At 44.8% G+C, this 22,266-nt stretch overlaps 1 protein-coding gene across 1 annotated transcript in view; it reads right to left on the reverse strand.

Annotated features, from left to right (window-relative positions):
• Positions 1–22,266, reverse strand: part of atrn (attractin) — a gene marked incomplete at its 5' end in the record, with an annotated part of 337,365 nt that overhangs the window by 212,298 nt on the left and 102,801 nt on the right. Inside the window, 4 exons of the mRNA XM_085967067.1 lie at positions 3,463–3,556; positions 13,103–13,240; positions 13,394–13,615; positions 20,052–20,237. Coding sequence (XP_085823193.1) covers positions 3,463–3,556; positions 13,103–13,240; positions 13,394–13,615; positions 20,052–20,237 — 640 coding nt within the window. The remainder of the gene's footprint in view (positions 1–3,462; positions 3,557–13,102; positions 13,241–13,393; positions 13,616–20,051; positions 20,238–22,266) is intronic.

Genomic DNA, 22,266 nt, shown 5'->3' on the forward strand with positions numbered 1-22,266 from the left:
AAAGCAGTAGATGCTCGCTCAATTAATAATTTAAAATCCGAGATTGATAGCTTTTTGCGAGCCAAGGGTATACAAAGAATATGGAACCAAATTAAGTGGATGGACTTAAGATACAGATCAGCCATGATCTCACTGAATGGCGGAACAGGCTCGAGGGGCTGAATGGCCTACCCCGTTCCTCTGGTAGATTGCTAGTGAAACGTCAGTGGCCCTGCTCATAGTGAGTCAGAGGATGCACATACTTATTATTAGGGCTATTAATTTATGATTGAAAGTAAAATTGCACAGTGCTATAGAATAGCCAGAGGGTGGATCCTGCGTCATAAACTGATGTATCAGAAATATCGCACTGACAAACCCCAGCGGGTAGCCTATATACTGAAAGGGCATTAGGTGACCCAGTCCAATGATATTGATTACTGACCAAACGAATATTACAGTCCAACACTGAGAAGGGCAACTTAACTCTGAGCTGCCAGAGGTGAAGAGCAAAGCAAACAGAGAAAGAAATTTGTCACCAACACCACTTGATTTATCTACAGGTGCAGAGGTAAAGTCAATGACAAGCTAACGTTAAATATTATTGATTACATAAGGTAACTTAACTGTAAGCCACCATATCAAAGCATCGGCTGGGTCTCCCTTAATAACAGAATTATATTTGCTGTTTGAGATTACAGAAACATTTTAGAAAGTTTACGTTCAAAGTTGACATTCTACATTCGAGCAGGAAAGCTTCACAAAAGAAACTTCAGGCCTCCCCTGCCCCGGGATCCTCCCCTGCCCCGGGATCCTCCCCTGCCCCGGGATCCTCCCCACGACTGAGCATGTTTCCAGTGACTGTGCCTTGGGTGTCAGCCTCTTGCCACCCAAAAGTCATCTCCCGCCACCTGTTTTAGGCAGGCCGCTCGCTGTCTGATGGCATGTAGTTGAGGCCCTGGAGTTAAAATCACCCAGGCCACTCGCTGCTAAGGTAGAATGGGGCCGGGGTACGGGGTGGAGAGGGGGGTGGTTGGATTTGGTGCTTTCCTCTCCCAGGTAAAATTGGGGTTAGAGTATCTGCACTGAAACCGGTCACGACTGTCTAGTTCATAATTTTTAATCCACGGTCTCTCGACCCTAAGAAAGAACTGTTTGCTTTCAACAACTTGAATTTATACAGCACCTTTAACATAGTAAAACACCCCAAGGCGCTTCACAGGAGCGTTATCAAACAAAATTTGACACAGAGCCACAGAGAGAGATTAGGACAGGCTTGGTCAAAAGTAGGTTAGGGAGAGAGGGTGAGGTAGAAAAGTGGCGAGGCCGCCGCCACTGGTGGAGTGATGAAAATCGGGGATGCGCAAGACACCAGATTTGGAGAAGTGCAGAGATCTCGACGGGTTGTTAAGCTGAAGGAGGTGACCGATAAGAAAGTTTCTGTGTAGAGTGAACTGACAAATACCAAAATTCAAAGATATGTAGTGCCATACTTTTGGAAAAAAAATCACTAATTAATTAACCCCTTTTACAGACACAGCTATATTTCCATATAATGGAATCAAGTTCTGTAATTAGGTCTCACTTCATGGAAATCAAAATCAGTGGTTTGTTTGCACTGAATTTTATGTCCTACCCTTTAAGTCTAGGGTACACAGCAAGATGTAAGCAAATATTTGTTTTACGCAGTGAGTTACGATGATCTGGAATGCACTGCCTGGAAGGGTGGTGGAAGCACATTCAATAGTAATACAAGTGCCCATTCTTTACAGGTAAAGTTAAAAGTGGTCACTTGTATAAGGCTTCAAACAGTAGACGGATTCTGCAGAATCCCCCTGCATGAGACAATTGCGGGGAGCAGGAGTTCAGAAGAAAATACTTTATCCCACCCATTAGCGTGCTTTCACAATGTCCCAAGACTCCAGATTAGCTCTCAAGCAGGTTCAAAGTCACAGTCACTGTTGTTTCAAATGGAGATGTGAGATATTGCCAACAGGAATGATCCCTTGGGGGCCCAGAAGGAATGGTTTCTATGCTGCTGAGAAAATTAACATTTTTAACTCTGCATCCCCAATTTTCTCCTCTCCTCGTTTGAAGGCTTCAACTGATGTACCAGCAGAGCTGCCTCTGGGGACCTTGTCCAAATAGGCATTCATCAGGCGCGAGCCGAGAGAAATAAAACATTCAACTTGCAGCACAACCAAAATCAATCTTTCTCTCCCTCGAGGTCCACATACATATACACCTTCCATAAGGAGGTGGTGCATCACAGAGTCATACGGCACAGAAGGAGGCCATTCGGCCCATCGAGTCCATGTCGACTCTCTGTAGAGCAATCCAGTCAGTCCCATTCCCCCACTCTATCCCCGGAGCCCTGCAAGTTCATTTCCCTCAAGTGCCTATCCAGTCTCCCCTTGAAAACATTGAGTGCCTCCACTTCCGTCAGCAGCGAGTTCCAGGTCCTCACCACTCGCTGCGTAAAAAAGTTTTCCTCACAACCCCCCTGCATCTCTTGCCCAAAACTTTAAATCTGTGTCCCCCTAGTCCTTGTACCGTCAAGCCTATCCAAACCTGTCATGATCTTGTACACCTCTATCAAATCACCCCTCAACCTCCTTTGCTCTACTGAAAACAAATCCAGCTTCTCCAACCTGTCCTTGTAGCTAAGATCCCCCATCCCCGGAACCATTCTGGTAAATTTCCTCGGCACCCTCTCAAGGGCCTTCACATCCTTTCTGAAGTGTGGTGGGAGACCAAGCCACGTGGGCCATAAAGGCTCCTGCATTGATTTTCAGTCTGTGCTGAGCTAGTTCACTGTAGGCAGGAAGTCAGTCAGAGTGCTATAATTAGCACGCCTTTCTGGTCTGGGTCTGGGGGTCACGGTAATAGCTAAAACGGATTAATAAACTGATGACATACCACCTCTGCTCTGGAGTCGATGGTGATGTTTGGCTAGCAATCATCTATTCCCCCCACCCCCCCCATAATAGATATTCCACAGTAAACCCATGCTGACTGTTAAGAAAGTAGCTAGCTCTGCATGGATCATAAAGACCAATTTTTAAATCGTTGAACTTCTTGGATTACATAAATTTAAACTTAAGGTTCATTGATCATTTTTGCTGGTATCTCTGCATCAGAATAAAGCCTTCATAATATCAAATACAGAAATCCATAATAGATGCTTAACACAACGTTGGGTGAGAAGACTGAATAATGTAACAAAGCATCTTAAATTGTGGTGAGAAATGTATTGAATAACATCCTCCCGCACTTGGTGTATCTCAGAACAACAGATGCCTGCAGTTTATGAGGGGTTCTTTTTAAATTACTCTCCAAACACTCAATTTGATTGTGTTAGCTTGCTCATTAATTGAAAATGTCATGGTCACAAAGTGGAACTGAAATATATGGAAATTTTATAGCAGCCATAAACCTCCACCAAAAGCAGCGCGCACATAAAAAGCGCTGAATGTAACTTACAGCTGACACTTCTCGCCTTTGATTCCTTTAGTCGTGCAGAAGCATTTTCCTGTCTGGGTATTGCAGATGGATGCGTGTCCATTGCACTTGCAGGCTTGGGAAACAGTAAACAGAATTAAGAATGCAGCAAGTGAAAAATTACAAAAACAAACCTTTATCTTTTCTCGACGATAGCAAAATACTGCGGATGTTGGAAATCCGAAATAACAACAGAAAATGCTCTTTTCTCACTGTACATTAGCTTGAAGAGAACAGGCTCATTTATGTGGGGCCTTTTATTACCATGCTACCTGCACCAAGATAGGCCTCAACCCTAACTTCAGGAAAGGACCGAATGCTGCACCAGTGTAACAGTTCCATTTCCCACACCAGCTCCTTGAGATGGTAAATGCACGGGGAATTGTGGGCCGTTTCATGCTCGTGCCTGGGTTGAGGTTGCCCCAGTTCATCTCATCTATGCCCCCTTCAGGCTGCGAGCAGATCGTTGATCAGTCTGAACGGGATTCAATTTGTGAACAGAGATGAAAGGACAGTGAGCCAACATATTACCCCACCCAGTCAGACATGATGAAATCTTAATCAGCTCGAATACATCATGGCCGAGCAGAGAAGGCTCCCCACAGTTTCAGGCGTTCAACTGAAGTGGCCATATCTATTCTATCATGGCATGATGCAACATAGAAACATAGAAGATAGGAGCAGGAGTAGGCCATTCGGCCCTTCGAGCCTGTTCCGCCATTCAATGAGATCATGGCTGATCATCCAAATTCAGTACCCTGTCCCTGCCTTCTCCCCATATCCCTTGATCCCTTTTGCCTCAAGAAATATATCCAACTCTTTCTTGAATATATTTAATGAACTGGCCTCCACCGCCCTCTGTGACAGAGAATTCCACAGGTTCACCACTCTCTGGGTGAAGAAATTCCTCCTCATTTCAGTCCTAAATGGCTTTCCCCTTATCCTTAGACTATGACCCCTGGTTCTGGACTCCCCGGCCATCAGAAACATCCTTTCTGCATCTAGTCTGTCCAGACCTGACAGAATTTTATAGGTTTCGATGAGATCCCCTCTCAATCTTCTAAACTCCAGTGAGTATAAGCCCAATTGACACAATCTCTCCTCATACGTCATTCCTGCCATCCCAGGTATCAGCCTGGTGAATCTTCGCTGCACTCCCTCCATGGCAAGAACGTCCTTCCTCAGGTAAGGTGACCAAAACTGCACACAATACTCAAGGTGCGGTCTCACCAAGGCCCTGTACAACTGCAGCAAGACATCCTTGTTCTTGTACTCGAACCCTCTTGCTACGAAGGCCAACATACCATTTGCCTTCTTAACCGCCTGCTGCACCTGCATGCTTACCCTCAGCGACTGGTGCACAAGAACACCCAGGTCTCTTTGCACTTCCCCTTCTCCCAATCTATTGCCATTCAAATAATAATCTGCCTTCCTGTTTTTGCCACCAAAGTGGATAACCTCACATTTATCCACATTATAGTGCATTTGCCATGTTTCTGCCCAATCACCCAACCTGTCCAAATCGTACTGGAGTTTCACGACATCCTCCTCACAGCATACCCTCCCACCCAGCTTTGTGTCGTCTGCAAGTTTGGAGATATTACATCCAATTCCCTCGTCCAGATCATTAATATATATTGTGAACAGCTGGGGTCCTAGGACCGATCCTTGCGGTACCCCACTAGTCACTGCCTGCCACTCGGAAAACGACCCGTTTATTCCAACTCTTTGCTTTCTGTCCGCCAACCAGTTCTCTATCCAAGTCAATACCTTGCCCCCAATCCCATGTGCCTTAATTTTGCATGCTAACCTCTTATACGGGACCTTATCAAAAGCCTTCTGAAAGTCCACATCCACTGGTTCTCCCTTATCTATTTTACCAGTTACATCCTCAAAAAATTCCAGTAGATTAGTCAAGCACGATTTACCTTTTGTAAATCCATGTTGACTTTGTCCAATCCTGTCACTGCTTTCCAAGTGCTCTGCTATTACATCTTTTATAATGAACTCTAGTCCAAAGATGTGCGGGTTAGGTTGATTGGCTATGATAAATTGACCCTTAGTGTTAGGGGGATTAAATACGTGGGGTTACGGGGATAGGGTGGGATATGTGTTGGTGTAGGGGTTACAGGGATCGGGTGGGATATGCGTCGGTGCAGGCTCGATGGGCCGAAATGGCCTCTATCTGCACTGTGGGGTTTCTGTGATTCTGTGATTTTCCCCACTACCGATGTCAGGCTTATCGGTCTATAATTCCCCGCTTTTTCTCTGCCACCTTTTTTGAATAGTGGGGTAACATTAGCTACCCTCCAATCCATGGGTACTGTTCCAGAGTCTATAGAGTTCTGGAAGATGACCAGCAATGCATCTACTATTTCTAGGGCCACTTCCTTAAGTACCCTGGGATGTAGATGATCAGGCCCAGGGGATTTATCGGCCTTCAGTCCCATCAATTTTCCTAATACCATTTCCCTACAAATACTGATTTCTTTCAGTTCCACCCTTTCATCAGACCCTATGTTCCGCGGTATTTCTGGGAGGTTATTTGTGTCCTCCTTTGTGAAGACAGAACCAAAATATGTATTTAGTTGGTCTGCCATTTCTTTGCTCCCCATTATAAATTCCCCCGATTCTGACGGAAAGGACCTACGCTTGACTTCACCAATCGTTTTCTCTTTACATATCTATAAAAGCTTTTAGTCAGTTTTTATGTTCCCTGCAAGCTTACTCTCATATTCTATTTTCCCTTTCTTAATTAATCCCTTTGTCCTCCTTTGTTGACTCCTAAACTGCTCCCAATCCTCAGGATTATTGCTTTTTCTGGCCAATTTGTATGTCCTCTCCTTGGATCTTATGCTATCCCTAATTTCCCTTGTTAGCTACGGTTGAGTCACCTTTTTTGTTTTATTGATGTTCGTTCATGCCATAACTTGTTGATCAAGTGAGCTCCTGGGGAGGGTGGGGGGAGGAAAGGGCAAACCACATAATACCCAGTTACTTCCCCAAAAGAGGGGAGGCCACTGCTTTCACATATCCTCAGTGGACATTTAGATAGCAGCACTGAGAGCAGACCATCCGCCCATCCTTCCAACTGAGGGATGTACATGACGTAGAAGGGACGTTTCTGTAGAAATGATTCCGCAACGCGGTGCAAAGTGCACCTCCCACAGGGAGGACAGAATCACCATTGGAGAGATTTCAGTGGGGAAAGGAAATAACAAGCAACTCAAAGACAAAGCCTTTCGAAAAAGGCTTTTTCACCCAGACTGGATGCTCGTGTAATTTGAATGTCCCTATTGAAAAGACAGGGAAAATGCCCTTATTCTTGCATGCTTGTTTTCTGTCTTTATCCATCATAAGTTCTAACCAAATGTCTTGACCATTAGCTTGAGTTACCACCAAATTCACCCCTTCCATTCCCACTGCTTCCTCACTGAGAAAAACTCTTGTCAAGTGTTCCGATTTCTGCTTTCTATGTACCTTGGAACAGAGCCCCTTGGCTTGGCGCCTCTATCACAGCCAGAAGTAAATCCAAGGTGGAAGGTTAAAGCTAACAGCGGGACTGTGCTCAGGAAACCCTGAGTGACAATGGACAGACAGCTGCAAGAGCTAGCAGATGGTAGAGCGTGACAGCAAGGCCTTGTGCCATCTAGAGAGAGTCTGGTTATTACTGATCAATACACCTCAAGACGTTCATCTTTCTTTCAATAAAACCACACGTGTGAGGATAAAAACTTACTTTCAAACAGTTACTCTGAATTTCTCATTTCAAACTACTATGCTAATATCTGAAAACCACCTTTTCCCTTCAATTAAAATGTGTGAGCTGGAGCATTTAATTTAACAATGGTCTGTAACTCCAACTTTGTGAGGCATGATGCAAGTAGGTTGTAACTCTTGAACACATGGGGGATCTTAGCTACAAGGACAGGTTGGAGAAGCTGGATTTGTTTTCATTAGAGCAAAGGAGGTTGCAGGGTGATTTGATAGAGGTGTACAAGATTATGACAGGTTAAGGCTGTTCCCACTCGTTGATGGTACAAGGACTAGGGGACACAGATTTAAGGTTTTGGGCAAGAAATACAGGGGGGATGAGAGGAAAAACTTTTTTACACAGCGAGTGGTGAGGACCTGGAACTCGCTACCGACGGCAGTGGTGGAAGCGGAGACACTCAATGTTTTCAAGGGGAGACTGGATAGGCACTTGAGGGAAATGAACTTGCAGGGCTACGGGGATAGAGCGGGGGAATGGGACTGACTGGATTGCTGTACAGGGAGCCGGCGCGGACTCGATGAGCCGAATGGCCTCCTTCTGTGCTGTTATGACTCGATGACATATGCATAACAGTACAGCACAAGATATTCTGAAATAAAATCAGTTGCCTGCTGGTATTTAACAGAAGTATTTTATCATTCTAATCATAAGTAGTAAATTAATTTTTGTACAAACGCAACATTCGACTCGCAACAAGTTCAGTTCAACAGAACAACATTACCATGGGAGCACGAACAAACGGACGTTATATAACTCGAACCAAAATACATTGTAAAACAAACCTCTCGCAGGTCTGTAGGGTTTGGCCGAAGGATTTTTTGGACTTTCAAAATGGAGACGCACATGGGCTGCGTTCCATAATGGAGTTTGGGCTTCTCCACTTTAAAAAAAAAAACAGGACTGACTTTTGGTTTCTGTAAAGACAGCAGGAACTGTCTGTCTTTTGGGTTGCCATGGGACCAGTCTCAATGCAGACGTCATGAAAGGCAGGGCTCTTTTATAATTCGAACTTGTGAGATTTGTGGAAAAACACCTTTTGTCCATGGAGCCGGAATGTCTGGATGGACAATAAGGTTTGCAGGCCAAAAGTAACACCTCTGGACTCTTTCAATGAAGGAGCAGTCAAGAACTTAAACAGTTAGCACTTCGAGAACTGCTCATCCACAGTAATGGCCTACCATTGTTTTCATCAAGATGGCCAATCCAGGACAAAGACGTCACCGGGAAGATCAACTAGCGTCTCTGCGACCATGGTAACCAGGAATCGGCCAGCCAGTTGTGTGTATTATACGGGGTATAAATATGCTGAACTTTGGCGGTTCGTGTTTACTTTTCTTGACCATCTGGAGCGGGGTTCTCCATGTAGTTACGCGTCTGTCAACTCTCCAGGAACGCCCGAAGTTAGTGCCTCGCCGTATCGCCTGAACGTAACTCTCTAGGCCTCATCGCATGCCTGTTAGGCACGGTTTTGTCTCTGGAGTCAAACGGACCCGGGACCACGTGAATCAACGACAAGGGCTGGTCATTATCATAGAGTCATAGAGTAATACAGCACGGATAGAGGCCCTTCGGCCCATCGTGTCCGCGCCGGCCATCAAGCCCTGTCTAATCTAATCCCATATTCCAGCATTTGGCCCGTAGCCTTGTATGCTATGGCATTTCAAGTGCACATCCAAATGCTTCTTAAATGTTGTGAGGGTTTCTGCCTCCACAACCCTTTCAGGCAGTGAGTTCCAGACTCCAACCACCCTCTGGGTGAAAAAGTTCTCTCTCAAATCCCCTCTAAACCTCCCGCCCTTTACCTTGAATCTATGCCCCCTAGTTATTGACCCCTCTACTAAGGGAAAAAGCTCCTCAGCATCCATCCTATCTATGCCCCTCATAATTTTGTACACCTCAATCATGTCCCCCCTCAGCCTCCTCTGCTCCAAGGAAAACAAACCCAATCTGCCCAGTCTCTCTTCATAGCTGAAGCGCTCCAGCCCTGGTAACATCCTGGTGAACCTCCTCTGCACCCTCTCCAACGCGATCACATCCTTCCTGTAGTGTGGCGACCAGAACTGCACACAGTATTCCAGCTGTGGACTAACCAGTGTTTTATACAGCTCCATCATAACCTCCTTGCTCTTATATTCAATGCCTCGGCTAATGAAGGCAAGTATCCCATATGCCTTTTTTACCACCTTATCCACCTGTTCCGCCGCCTTCAGGGATCTGTGTACTTGCACACCCAGATCCCTCTGACCCTCCGTCTTGCCTCGGGTCTTTCCATTCATTGTATATTCCTTTGCCTTGTTAGTCCCCCCAAAGTGCATCACCTCGCACTTTTCCAGGTTAAATTCCATTTGCCACTGTTCCGCCCATCTGACCAACCCATCCATATCGTCCTGCAGACGGAGGCTACCCTCCTCGCTATTTACCACCCTACCAATTTTTGTATCATCCGCGAACTTACTGATCATACCCTTTACACTCATATCCAAGTCATTAATGTAGACCACAAACAGCAAGGGACCCAGCACCGATCCCTGTGGTACCCCACTGGCCACAGGCTTCCAGTCACAAAAACAACCTTCGACCATCACCCTCTGCCTTCTGCCACTAAGCCAGTTTTGTATCCAATGTGCCAAGGCACCCTGGATTCCATGGGCTCTTACCTTCTTGACCAGTCTCCTGTGCGGGACTTTATCGAAGGCCTTACTGAAATCCATGTATACCACATCCACTGCGTTACCCTCATCCACACACCTAGTCACCCCCTCAAAAAATTCAATCAAATTAGTCAGACATGATCTTCCCTTGACAAAGCCATGTTGACTATCCCTGATTAATCCTTGCCTCTCCAAGTGGAGACAAATTTTGTCCCTCAGGATTTTTTCCAATAATTTTCCTACCACTGATGTTAGGCTCACTGGCCTGTAGTTCCCCGGTTTTTCCCTACTACCCTTCTTGAATAATGGTACTACATTAGCGGTTCTCCAGTCCTCTGGCACATCCCGTGGCCAGAGAGGTCCTGAATATATGTGTTAGAGCCCCCGCAATCTCCTCCTTTGCCTCACACAGCAGCCTGGGATACATTTCATCCGGGCCTGGGGATTTATCCATTTTTAGGCCAGCTAAAACCGCCAATACCTCCTCCCTCTCGATGTTAATATGTTCGAGCATATCACAGTCCCCCCGCCCTATTTCTATGTCTACATCGTCCTTCTCCATAGTGAAAACAGATGCAAAAAATTCATTTAGAACCCCTCCGACATCTTCCGGCTCCACACACAGATTGCCACTTTTGTCCCTAATGGGCCCTATTTTTTCCCTAGTTATCCTCTTACCCTTAATATACTTATAAAACATCTTCGGATTTTCCTTCATTTTGCTCGCCAGTGTTATTTCATGGTCCCTCCTTGATCTCCTAATTTCTTTTTTAAGTATCCCCCTGCACTTTTTGTACTCCTTTAGGGCTTCCTCCGTCTTTAGCCTTTTGTATCTACCAAAAGCCCTCCTTTTTTTTCCTAATCCATTCTCGTATATCCCCTGACATCCAAGGTTCCCTGTGGTTTTTGGAACCACCCTTGACCTTTACGGGAACATGTTGCCATTGGATGATCTCAATCTCCCTTCTGAAAGCCTCCCATTGCTCCGATGCGGATTTTCCTACAAGTAGCTGATCCCAGTCCATTTTGGCCAGATCCTGCCTTATCCTATTAAAATCGGCCTTCCCCCAATTTAGAACCTTTATTTCCGGCCCATCCCTGTCCTTTTCCATGACCACCTTAAATCTTACCATATTATGGTCACTATCACCAAAGTGCTCACCTACTAGCACTTTTTCCACTTGGCCAGCCACATTCCCTAGAATTAGGTCCAGTACCGCCCCCTCTCTTGTAGGACTTTCTACATGCTGGCTCAAAAAGCTCTCCTGGATGCACTTTATGAATTCTGCACCCTCTCAGCCTTTCACACTCTGACTATTCCAGTTAATATTGGGGAAGTTGAAATCCCCCATTATTATTACCCTATTATTTGCACAGTTCTCTGAGATTTGCCTACATATCTGTTCCTCTATCTCCCCCTGACTGTTTGGAGGCCTATAGTACACTCCCAGCAAGGTGCTTGCCCCCTTTTTGTTTTTAAGCTCCACCCATATGGCCTCATTAGAGGACCCTGCTAATATATCATCCCTCCTTACTGCAGTAATTGACTCCTTAATTAATATTGCGACACCCCCTCCTCTTTTACCTCCCCCTCTGTCTCGCCTGAAGATTCTGTACCCCGGAATATTGAGCTGCCAGTCTTGCCCTTCCCTCAACCATGTCTCCGTGATAGCATACACCTCTAGACCTGGGAATCCCTGGCCCAAGACCGCACAAAGTGGAGGAGAAGCATCCGGGAAGACGCCGAACACCTCGAGTCTCTTCGCCGGGAGCAAGCGGAAGCCAAGCGCAGGCAGTGCATGTCAACCCAAGCACCCCACCCACCCGCCCCTTCAACCACCGTCTGCCCCACCTGTGACAGAGACTGTAGGTCCCGCATTGGACTCATCAGTCACCTGAGAACTCATTTTTTAATGTGGAAGCAAGTCATCCTCGGTTCCGCCTAAGAAGACACCTCTAGAAATCCCAGGACCGCCCGAGTGTTTGGCTGCTGAGGAACAGCAAGCGTCCAAGACGCAGGCTAACACGTGTGTGTGCGCGCGAGGAGGCTTCCAAGTGTGGGTTCTGACCAAACCGGGAGAGAGGTTTAGTTTGAAGGGTTTTTTTCCCATTATCTAGGCTTAGATTCTGTGAAGGGGGTTGGTTCGGCATAACCGACAGGGTGGGTATTTTAGTCTAAGGTTATAAGCTAGTGTCCACTGTCACCTACTCGTTATGCCGTAAGCGAAAGGAGTAAGGGTTGTTGTTTTGTGAGTGTAATAAAAGGAATCGATCTTTGACCAACCTGAACCACTTCCTTTCGTCCGAGTCAATTATAATCTATCCACAGAACTCCTTGGGTCCAAACTTGGGGGTTGTGGGGCTTCTGGTTCGCGGTATAATTCCGAAGACCAAACAGGTGGCATCCGGTCACAGCCGGGTTACACAGTAATCCCGCTGGGGACGCTGCACATCGGGCGTAGGAGAAAACCTATTTGGCCTTGGTCTCTCTCTCTCTCTGTGGGATTACTCGCTAATCGACGGGCTAGGCAGGGACTATTGGCAAAAGCTCCTGCCGTCACAGAAACCCCACAGTGCAGATAAAGGCCATTTCGGCCCATCGAGCCTGCAGCGACACATATCCCACCCGATCCCCGTAACCCCACGTATTTAATCCCCTAACACTAAGGGTCAATTTATCATAGCCAAATCAACCTAACCTGCACATCTTTGGACTGTGGGAGGAAACCGGAGCACCCGGAGGAAACCCACGCAGACATGGGGAGAATGTGCAAACTCCACACAGTCCAAGGGAAACAACCCAAAGCGGGGAGTTTTTAATGCACGGGTCGACTCGAGGGAGAGTCATAGAAACACGGGGCACGCAAAAACACCCTACAGATCAGAAAAATCTGATTTATTCACAATCAATTATTTCTCAACAGTATAGCCACTGGTTAAGTAGAATCGTACGCCATTCCTAATGGCTCAACAAAGTTATGTCGGGAGTACCCAAGCCATAAAGGCATCAGATTTGATTGCCAGGACCTTCCTGGTCATAGTGGAGCTTATCAGATGAAGGGTGGTCACTTTGATTTCGCCTGCAATGCGCCATTGGACAGCTGGCACCTATGGAACTGTGCCCCAGCAAGGAGTCCTGACCTCGGGAATAGGAGGAAATTGCGAGAAATTGAAAAATCATTAAATTGGCACTTACATTGGCAACTCCCTCCATTTGTAGGGTCTCCATAGTAACCAGAGATGCAAGTTTCACATTGGTTGCCAGTTGTTAGGTCTTCACATTTCTCACAGATGCTTTCATTAACACACTTGCTATGACCATTACACTGACAAGCTAAGGGAAACAAAACAAAAATGTTGTCATTCCATGTGTGATATGCAAGGACAAGCTCCAGTTCCTTCTCCTCCCCCACATCTCCCATTTCCTCTCGGACTGTATACACAAGAATGAACAGTCCGTATTTGTCTGTGATAGGTCTTTACTAACCTGGACACTGGATAAAGGACCAGTTGTATTTTGTTTCTGCTGGGCACATGCTGATATTCAGAATGGGTGTATAGTGGGTATTTACTGTGGGGATTTTCACTGGCCCTCGGTAAGATCCTTCTATACACTGCCCCTTTCCTGTATTGCTGGGGTCTGTACACCATCCGCATCCTGGTGGTTCCAAGCACTGACTGCATGTACGATAACCAGAACAATTCTCAGCTAAGACAACAAAAAAGACATTCATCAAAAGCATGTTCCGATTCCACCTTCATCTGTAATTCCACACAAAAAATGTTTACGCATTACTCATGTGCACGAGGGTAGAGTGTAATAAGACAAAACTTGGCCAAAGGCACTTCACAGGCAAACAATCAGACAAGAATTGACACTGAGCCAAAGGAGGAGATATTAGGAGGTGCACTAAAAGCTTGGTCAGAGGTAAGTTTTAAAGGAGGGTCTGAAAGTTGGAGGAGTGGTTTAGGGAAGGAAAAGCTGCTTAAAACAACTCTTGGACCATTTGGCCATCCCTGCTAATATCTCCTCCATTGGCTCCGCGTCCAATTTCCTCATTTACGTCTGTGTGAACCATTGCAGTACTTTTACTACATTCAAGATGCTATATAAATGCAAGTTGTCGCTGTCGATTTTATAAGGCTTGAAACGGTTTGGCAGGAGGCAGAAATCCTCATCGCATTTAACAAGTACTTAAATGTGCACTGGAAGGGCAGTAACCAGGTTGATCATAGAATCATAGAAATTTACGGCACAGAAGGAGGCCATTCGGCCCATCATGTCTGTGCCGGCCGAAAAAGAGCGATCCAGCCTCATCCCATTTTCCAGCACTTGGTCTTGTAGGTTACAGCATCTCAAGTGCATATCCAAGTGCTTTTTAAATGCAATGAGGGTTTCTGCCTCCACCACCCTTTCAGGCAGTGAGTTCCAGACCGCTCCCCAACACCCCACCCTCTGGGTGAAAAAAGTTTTCAACTCCCCCCTAATCCTTCTACCGATTACTTTAAATCTGTGCCCACTGGTTATTGACATCTCTAAGGGAAATATGTCCTTCTTACCCACTCTATCTAGGCCCCTCATTTTATACACCTCAATCAAGTCACCCCTCAGCCTCCAAAGAAAACAACCCCAGCCTATCCAATCTTTCCTCATAGCTGAAATTCTCCAGTCCTGGCAACATTCTCGTAAATCTCCTCTGCACCCTCTCCAGTGCAGTCACATCTTTCCTGTAATGTGGTGACCAGAACTGTACACCATACTCTAGCTGCGGCCTAACTAGTGCTTTATACAGTTCAAGCAGAACCTCCCTGCTCTTATATTCTACGCCTCAGCTAATAAGGGAAAGTGTCCCACATGCCTTCTTAACCACCTTATCTACCTGTCCTGTTACCTTCAGGGATCTGTGGACATTCACTCCAAGGTCCCTTTCTTCCTCTACACTACTCAGAGTCCTACCATTTAATGTGTATTCCCTTTCCTTGTTAGCCCTCCCCAAATGCATTACCTCACACTTGTCCGGATTGAATTCCATTTGCCACTTTTCTGCCCACCTGACCAGTCCACTGATATCTTCCTGCAGTCGACAGCTTTCTTCCTCAACCACACGGACAATTTTTGTACCATCTGAAAACTTCTTAATCACGCCTCCTACATTGAAGTCTAAATCATTGATGGATACCACAAAAAGCAAGGGACCTCGTACTGAGCCCTGCGCAACCCCACTGGAAACAGCTTTCCAGTCACAAAAACATCCGTCGACCATAACCCTTTGCTTCCTGCCAATGAGCCAATTTTTGGATTCACTTTCCCTTGTATCCCATGGGCTTTTACTTTTCTGACCATTCTGAGGATGCATTAAAAAAAACAATTTTATGAAGCAGATTTGCCAGATCCTCTTATTGTATCTTTGACTACCGGCATAATTGTAATAATTGGGCATTTTTAACTTTGGTAGTGTGTAACATGCAGAAATACAATTTCATCATTTAAATATTTAATCTACCCAGCACGAAGTAATTTCCATTATAAAATTACATAATTAGCTACTTAAATTGAAACTCTCAGTGCTCAGACAATGCTGCCTAGTTAAGGTCAACTGCTCTGACATTAAGCCTGAAACGGAGATAAAATGGTTCAAATTTGAGTACAGATGTATATGGTATGGGCACCATCTAACATTCCTTAGCTTGTGAAACCCATCAATAAAATGCAGGCTTCCCGGGACTTGTATTTTTAACAGAGCAACAGTGATGGCAGCCATCAGTGGGACAAGCCGATCTCTCATGTGTATTAGTCACCCTCACAATGCAGGACATTCTTGAGCACATAGGGAAGGGAAGCTTTGAAGCATGATATTCTAGGTAGAGAAAAGGAGGTGCAAAAGTTCCAACTAAGGATGAGAGGAGGGGAGGGGCAACAATCAAAGTTGTGCAATTGCCACAAAACAGGATGACTGATGTTTCCTGCTGTACTGGGATGGTAAAATAGATTTTGGCCTCTGTTGAATTATTTAGAATTTGCATTGTATTGGCAGAATCAGTATGCAAGGCGTTATATCAGCATCACGTCATTCTGAAGTTTGGGGGGGGGGGGGGGAGGGGGTTGACTGACTGTTTGACAACTAGGAGTCCTTTGAGAAGGGTACAGGGTCCCTGATTGGCTGGAGCCCACTGATTGGCAGCTCAGTGGGCTGAAGGTTAAGCGCAGATTTATTGCAGACATTTCAGCCAGAGAAAAGCCAGTGAGCAGGTTTGTAACTCGCAGTAATCAGCTGTAATGCGGTGTGGTTTAAATTTCAGTGCAAGACTAAAACAAAATACGGTCTTGTCTGAGGTTGTAGTTAAACACTTAAGTTCGAGACTGGATTTAGAGAAAAACAAGTGTGTCTTGGTTGGAAAAATATCTCACTGAAAATGTCATTCATCTAATTCACACAAATAAACCATTTTTTCGTTTAATGCCCATGTCTTGATTAGCTAAGAGTGCTATCCAGTTTGCTGTCCGTATGGTGGGATAGGATACATTCCAATAGCCGGTGTACACAGCAAGGGTTCTCATGATTACTGGGCCATGGTATAATTTATTTGGATAGAGGGCAAGAAAAATGTGCACGGTCCACTTACAGGAATAATTTCTAGCTTAAAAAGCCAAAACTGTGATGCTGAGCAGCAACAATCTGGAGCAGGAACTGAAGGAATGTAAAATTATTGCTTTGTAAAATGTAGAGTACATTAAAAAAAAGTTCCATCATTGATATATTAAGATTATTACATACAAGCCTTGGAGAGTGTGCAGAGGAGATTCACCAGAATGAAAGGGAGGACAACCAAAGCCAGAGCTCCCTGGGTGACGAAGGAGTTGGACGAAGCAGGAAAAAGGGGGCGTATGACAGACAATGATAATACAAGGGAGAATCAGGCTGAACATAAAAAGTACAGAAAAGTGAAAAAAGGAAATAAGAGTGGTAAAGAGACAGTACGAGAATAGACTGGCAGCTAATATAAAAGGGAATCCAAAGGTCTTCGATAGGCATAGTAACAGTAAAAGGGTGGTCAGAGGAGCGGTGGGGCCGATTCAGGACCAAAATGGAGAACTACTGATGGAGACGGAAGGCATGGCTGAGCTACTAAATGGGTACTTTGCATCGATGTTTACCAAGGAAGAGGACTTTGCCAAAGCTATGATTAACGAGGAGGTTGCCTGGATACTGGATGAGATAAAAATAAATAAAGGAGGTACTAGGGAGACTGGCAGTAATGAAAGTGGTTAAGTCACCCGGTCCAGATGGGATGTATCCGAGGTTGCTGGGGGAAGTAAGGGTAGAAATTGCGGAGATGTTGGCCACAATCTTCCAATCCTCCTTAGATACAGGGGTGGTGCCAATGGACTGGAGGACTGAAAATGTTACACCCTTGTTCAAAAAAAGGGGAGAAGGATAAACCTGGCAATCACAGGCCAGTCAGTTTAACGTCGGTGGTGAGGAAGCTTTTAGAAACAATAATCCGGGAGAAAATTTAACAGCCACTTGGATAAGCATGGACTACTACAGGAGAGCCAGCATGGGTTTGTTACGGGCAAATCGTGTTTGACTAACTTGATTGAGTTTTCTGATGAGGTAATAGAGAGGGTAGGTGAGGGCAGTGCAGTTGATGTTGCATATATGGACTTTCAAAGGGTATTTGATGAAGTACCACATATTAGGCTTGTCAGCAAAATTGAAGCCCATGGGATAAAAGGAGCAGCAGCAGTCTGGATAGAAAATTGGCTAAGGGACAGAAAACAGTTGTGGTGAATGGCTGTTTTTTGGACTGGAGGGAGGTATACAGTGGAGTTCCCCAAGTTTCAGTCCTGGGACCACTACTGTTTTTGATATAGATTAATGACTTGGGGTACAGGACACAATTTTCAAATCTGCAGATGACAAAACTTGGCAGTGTAGTAAACACTGAGGAAGCCAGTAATAGACTTCAAGAGGACATAGACAAGCTGGTGGAATGGACCTCCTTCTGTGTTGTGCATTCCAAATCCTAACCACTCGTTTCGTAAAAAAGTTTCCCCTCATGTTGCCTCTGGTTCTTTTGCCAAACACCTTAAGTCTGTGTCCTCTGTACTTTTGATATTCAGCCTGAATCAGGTAACTGTTTTTCTCTGTAGGGGGAAGTGTGGAATAAGGTAGCATAATCTTAAAATTAGAACTGGGCCAGTTAGCAGTGAAATCATGAAACATTTCATCACACGAAGGGTGGTGAAATTCTGGAATTCTTCCATTTGTGCTCGTGTTGGTTGAAGGAAGAACAGAGAGAACTTCTTGCTCTTCTCTGAATGTTGCCAAAGAATCATCTGTGTCCACCTGAATCATCAGAACAGGCAGACAGGGCACCTTGGTGTAACTGAAGAACAACACCTCCAGCAATGCAACACTCGATTAACAGCACACTAGCTTAGTTGCTCAACTCCTGGAGCCGGACTTGAATCCACAGCCCTCAGGCTCAGCAGTTAAGCGTTCTACCAAACGAGCGATTCTGTAGTATGTATATACACAACTAATACATGTTTAAGCACAGGAACACAGGGGAGGATGGGTGGCGAGAGTCTATTTTATTTTTGGAAACCTGACTTCATTGCCTTCAAGAATGTGTAATGTATGTCACTATGTTCAACATCTTCGTAATGTATGAATGCAATTTAGCATTCTAACTGTCAAGTTGGCAATGAAGAAAATATAGCCATCATCTTCATCTGCTAGATATGCAATATGCCAACGCTGAACTCAGGGATCTTGCTTTCTACAGCGACAGCAGATGCATCTCACCACCAGACAGCAGAAGCTATTGGTTAGTCCTTCTGAGATTCTGGAATCACAATTTAATGGACCTGTTACTTGCTTTGTTGTGTTAAGTATGTAGTTTCCTTTTGCAGCAACTGGTGGGTTTACCTGATTATATACTGTCAAGGCAAGCCAGACGTGTGTGAATAAAGCACATCATGCGTTTTAAAATGAGTGATTGCAACTTCAGTTGGTTATATCCAAGGCGGCCAGTTTTCCAAGTACGTATCCAGGTAGTTTGAAGAGCTCAAGTGCACAACAGGTGCCAATAGTCGTACAACTGCACAGTTCAAACTCATCCAATGGCTCAGGAAATGCACTAATTGGCGCTGCAATGAACCGTACCGACCAGAAAGGTCTCCGCTTCAGTCCCTGATCTGCAGTTTGTTAATCTCAGGTTGGACAGCAATATGATCACCACAACTGATGTCCCTCAGCTAGGAATGAAGGAAGAATGAAAATGTATTCCTACTTTTGCTCACTACCCAAGGAGACTATGTTGGAAGTTTGTGCATGCAGACATCCTTCAACAGCACCTTCCAAACCCGCGAGCTCTACCACTTAGAAGGACAAGGGCAGCAGACGCATGGGAACATCACCACCTACAAGTTCCCCTCCAAGCCACACACCATCCTGACTTGGACCTGTATCGCCGTTCCTTCACTGTCGCTGGGCCAAAATCCTGGAACTCCCTTCCTAACAGCATTGTGGGTGTACCTACACCATATGGACTGCAGCGGTTCAAGAAGGTGGCTCACCACCATCTTCTCGAGGGCAATTAGGGATGGGCACTAAATGCAGACCTAGCCAGCCAGCGACGCCCACATCCCATCAATGAATAAAAAAAAAAGCAAGCTTGGCGATCATAGCCCTCAAGACTATACACCGTCTACACTCATGATGTACGTTCACATGTGGAATGCCCACTTATGCAAGGTACAGAAGGGATATCAGTGCCCACAGAGTGCCACCTTCTGTATAGGTCACTTCCTTCAAGAGAACAGTGGAAAAAAATGGGGGGTGAGAGAGAAGAAGAATGCACAGTTTCCACAATCATTTTTGGTTCAATTATTAAACATGGAACAAACACTTCCATACTTTTTCGGTGTATGAAAACAGAATTTAAGCAAATAAAATTCCTTAATATAGCATTGACAACTAAATTTCACAGGGTCACGAGAGCTTTAACGAAGACTTAAAAATCTCACCCACAAGAACAATCATCTTCAACTTGACAGCAAATTAAAAATCATAAAAGTAAACTCAAAGTTTACACTGGCAAGAACCACAATGGCAATAAGATTTATTTCTACTCACGCGGACAGCTGCTCATGGTGTACCACTCCATACACTGGCCAAATGGAAAGGAAGCCACATACGCATTGGCGTCCACACACTGCTTCATGTTGCTGCACCACATACACTCGGAGTTGCTGCTGGTACACTCGCCGCAGGTCATCCTCAGCGCACAAGGCATGCGGCACTGCTTCGCACTGTGGTTCGCTGTGAATTGAAAGAGTTACCACTTTGGATTTCAGTGACATTTTAATTCCCTGCCCTCTTTTCACCTTGATGCATCGTCCTCCAGCTGAAGGATGGTCATTTGAAAACATCGATTCCATCGCTTAAAAAACTCTTGGCAGCAAGGTAAATTGAACCATTTTTCCCCCCTCAGACTTTTCCACACATCCCCTCCCCCCCCCCCCACCTCCAGGCCGGGGTCGGCCATATTCTTTATTTTATACTGCAATGTTTACAGGGTTGCAAATATAAACAAACATTGTCATCAACCTAAATTCCAGTAAGTTTCTGATGCCAAGCTGAGCACTGGAAAAGAACAATTCACATAATCTGTAAATAATGCGCGAGAGATCTATTCGTTTTAAACCAAAAGGTAAGAGCTATTTTAAGGGTGTAAGCGCATCTCGATGTTCAGTTGACTATTATAAACCACTTGAGATTTATTTTTCCAATTTAGAAAATCACCTGGCCAAATCAATGAGATTATTCCTGTATAATTATTCCCAAATGTCCATTATTCTCTGCATCAAAATTTGGGGAGATTGCTAATCCTTTGAGCTTCCAGTGGGCCAAAACTCAACTGAAAGATTTCACTCCGACCAGATTTTCAGAATAAATGTCCATTTGAGGCCCGAAACAGACGATCCAGGACCAACTCAAACTGGAAAGGAGACTAAACATTTTATCGTTTTAGGGTACTGAATTTGGATGATCAGCCATGATCTCACTGAATGGCGGAGCGGGCTCGAGGGGCCGAATGGCCTACTCCTGCTCCTATCTTCTATGTTTCTATGTTTAAACAGGTAAATTCAGTATCTCCTGGTAACGTTAAGCCAGTTCAGACTTAGGTGCCTTAACATTGGAAGAGTGGGAGAGGTGACACAGGAAAATAAAAATTACATTTTCCTCGCATCACAATAGCAAGATCTGAAGGGCTTGTAAAGTATATAAATTGTCCATCAACATCTGTCCACCAACTTTCTCCCACTTAATCCGAGCTTTCATTGTGAAAAGACATTCAGAGGTCAGCTTGACCCTCAGTGCTATTATTTCCATTATCCTAGTTGTTCTCAGGTTTTCACTTAGTCATTTATTTTTATCCCATTGAGTGTTTATTTTTTTTTTAAAAAGCTGAAGCATTTTCCAGGTCCAGCGTTAAAGAACGCCTTTTGATTGATGTTAATAATGACAACCATGCAACATACAGACGGTGCCTCGCATACTAATCATGCATCAGCTTTCAATTCCATTGCCATACCCTCCACCCCCTCCCCGCCCCCACAACCCCAATGGAATTCCTATACTACTGTACACATCAAAATCAAAACTGCACTGACAGTGGAAAGAAAATTTACATGGCACATTTTAACTCTCTATTTGAAAACTTAAAGCCTGCATATATTAATTCATAGCTCCAACAAGCCTGTCAGAGAGAAACCTGAACGGGGGTATAAGAACATAAGAAATAGGAGCAGGATTAGGCCATACAGCCCCTCGAGCCTGCTCCGCCATTCAATAAGATCATGGCTGATCTGATCCTAACCTCAAATCAAATTTAAGGTCTCTTTGCTAAGTTCCCACTCCTCTCAAATAACAAAAAAGTGTTCACGTACTAAAACTTTTACAGCCATTCCCATCACATTCTGTACATAAACCCACTTGAGTGCAACCCTGCAATTTCACTGTCTTTCAGCCAGTAAAATTGCTTTGTGACATTTTCAGCTAGTACGCGCTGACACACATTGACATTTAGCAACTATTGTTTTACAAAAACGCAAGACTCCCAAAATGTCAGTTGACTGAATGAGAAGTTCTCTTTTTTCTGGGAAAGAAAAGTCAGTTTGAAATTGCAAAAGCTCGGAAACGGACATAACTAAACTTAATTAAGTGTGAGCACCATGAAAGCACAGACGAGAAAAAAAAAGCATGACACACAAAAAAAAAATCATACAAAATTCGACCTTGGCCACTGGTAGTACTTGAAACGAGTCCCAGTGCAGACCAGGCCTAG

Source organism: Somniosus microcephalus, chromosome 2, assembly GCF_052327205.1.
Source record: "Somniosus microcephalus isolate GS21.2 chromosome 2, FLI_Smic_1.0, whole genome shotgun sequence".
Classification (NCBI taxonomy): Eukaryota; Metazoa; Chordata; class Chondrichthyes; order Squaliformes; family Somniosidae; genus Somniosus; species Somniosus microcephalus.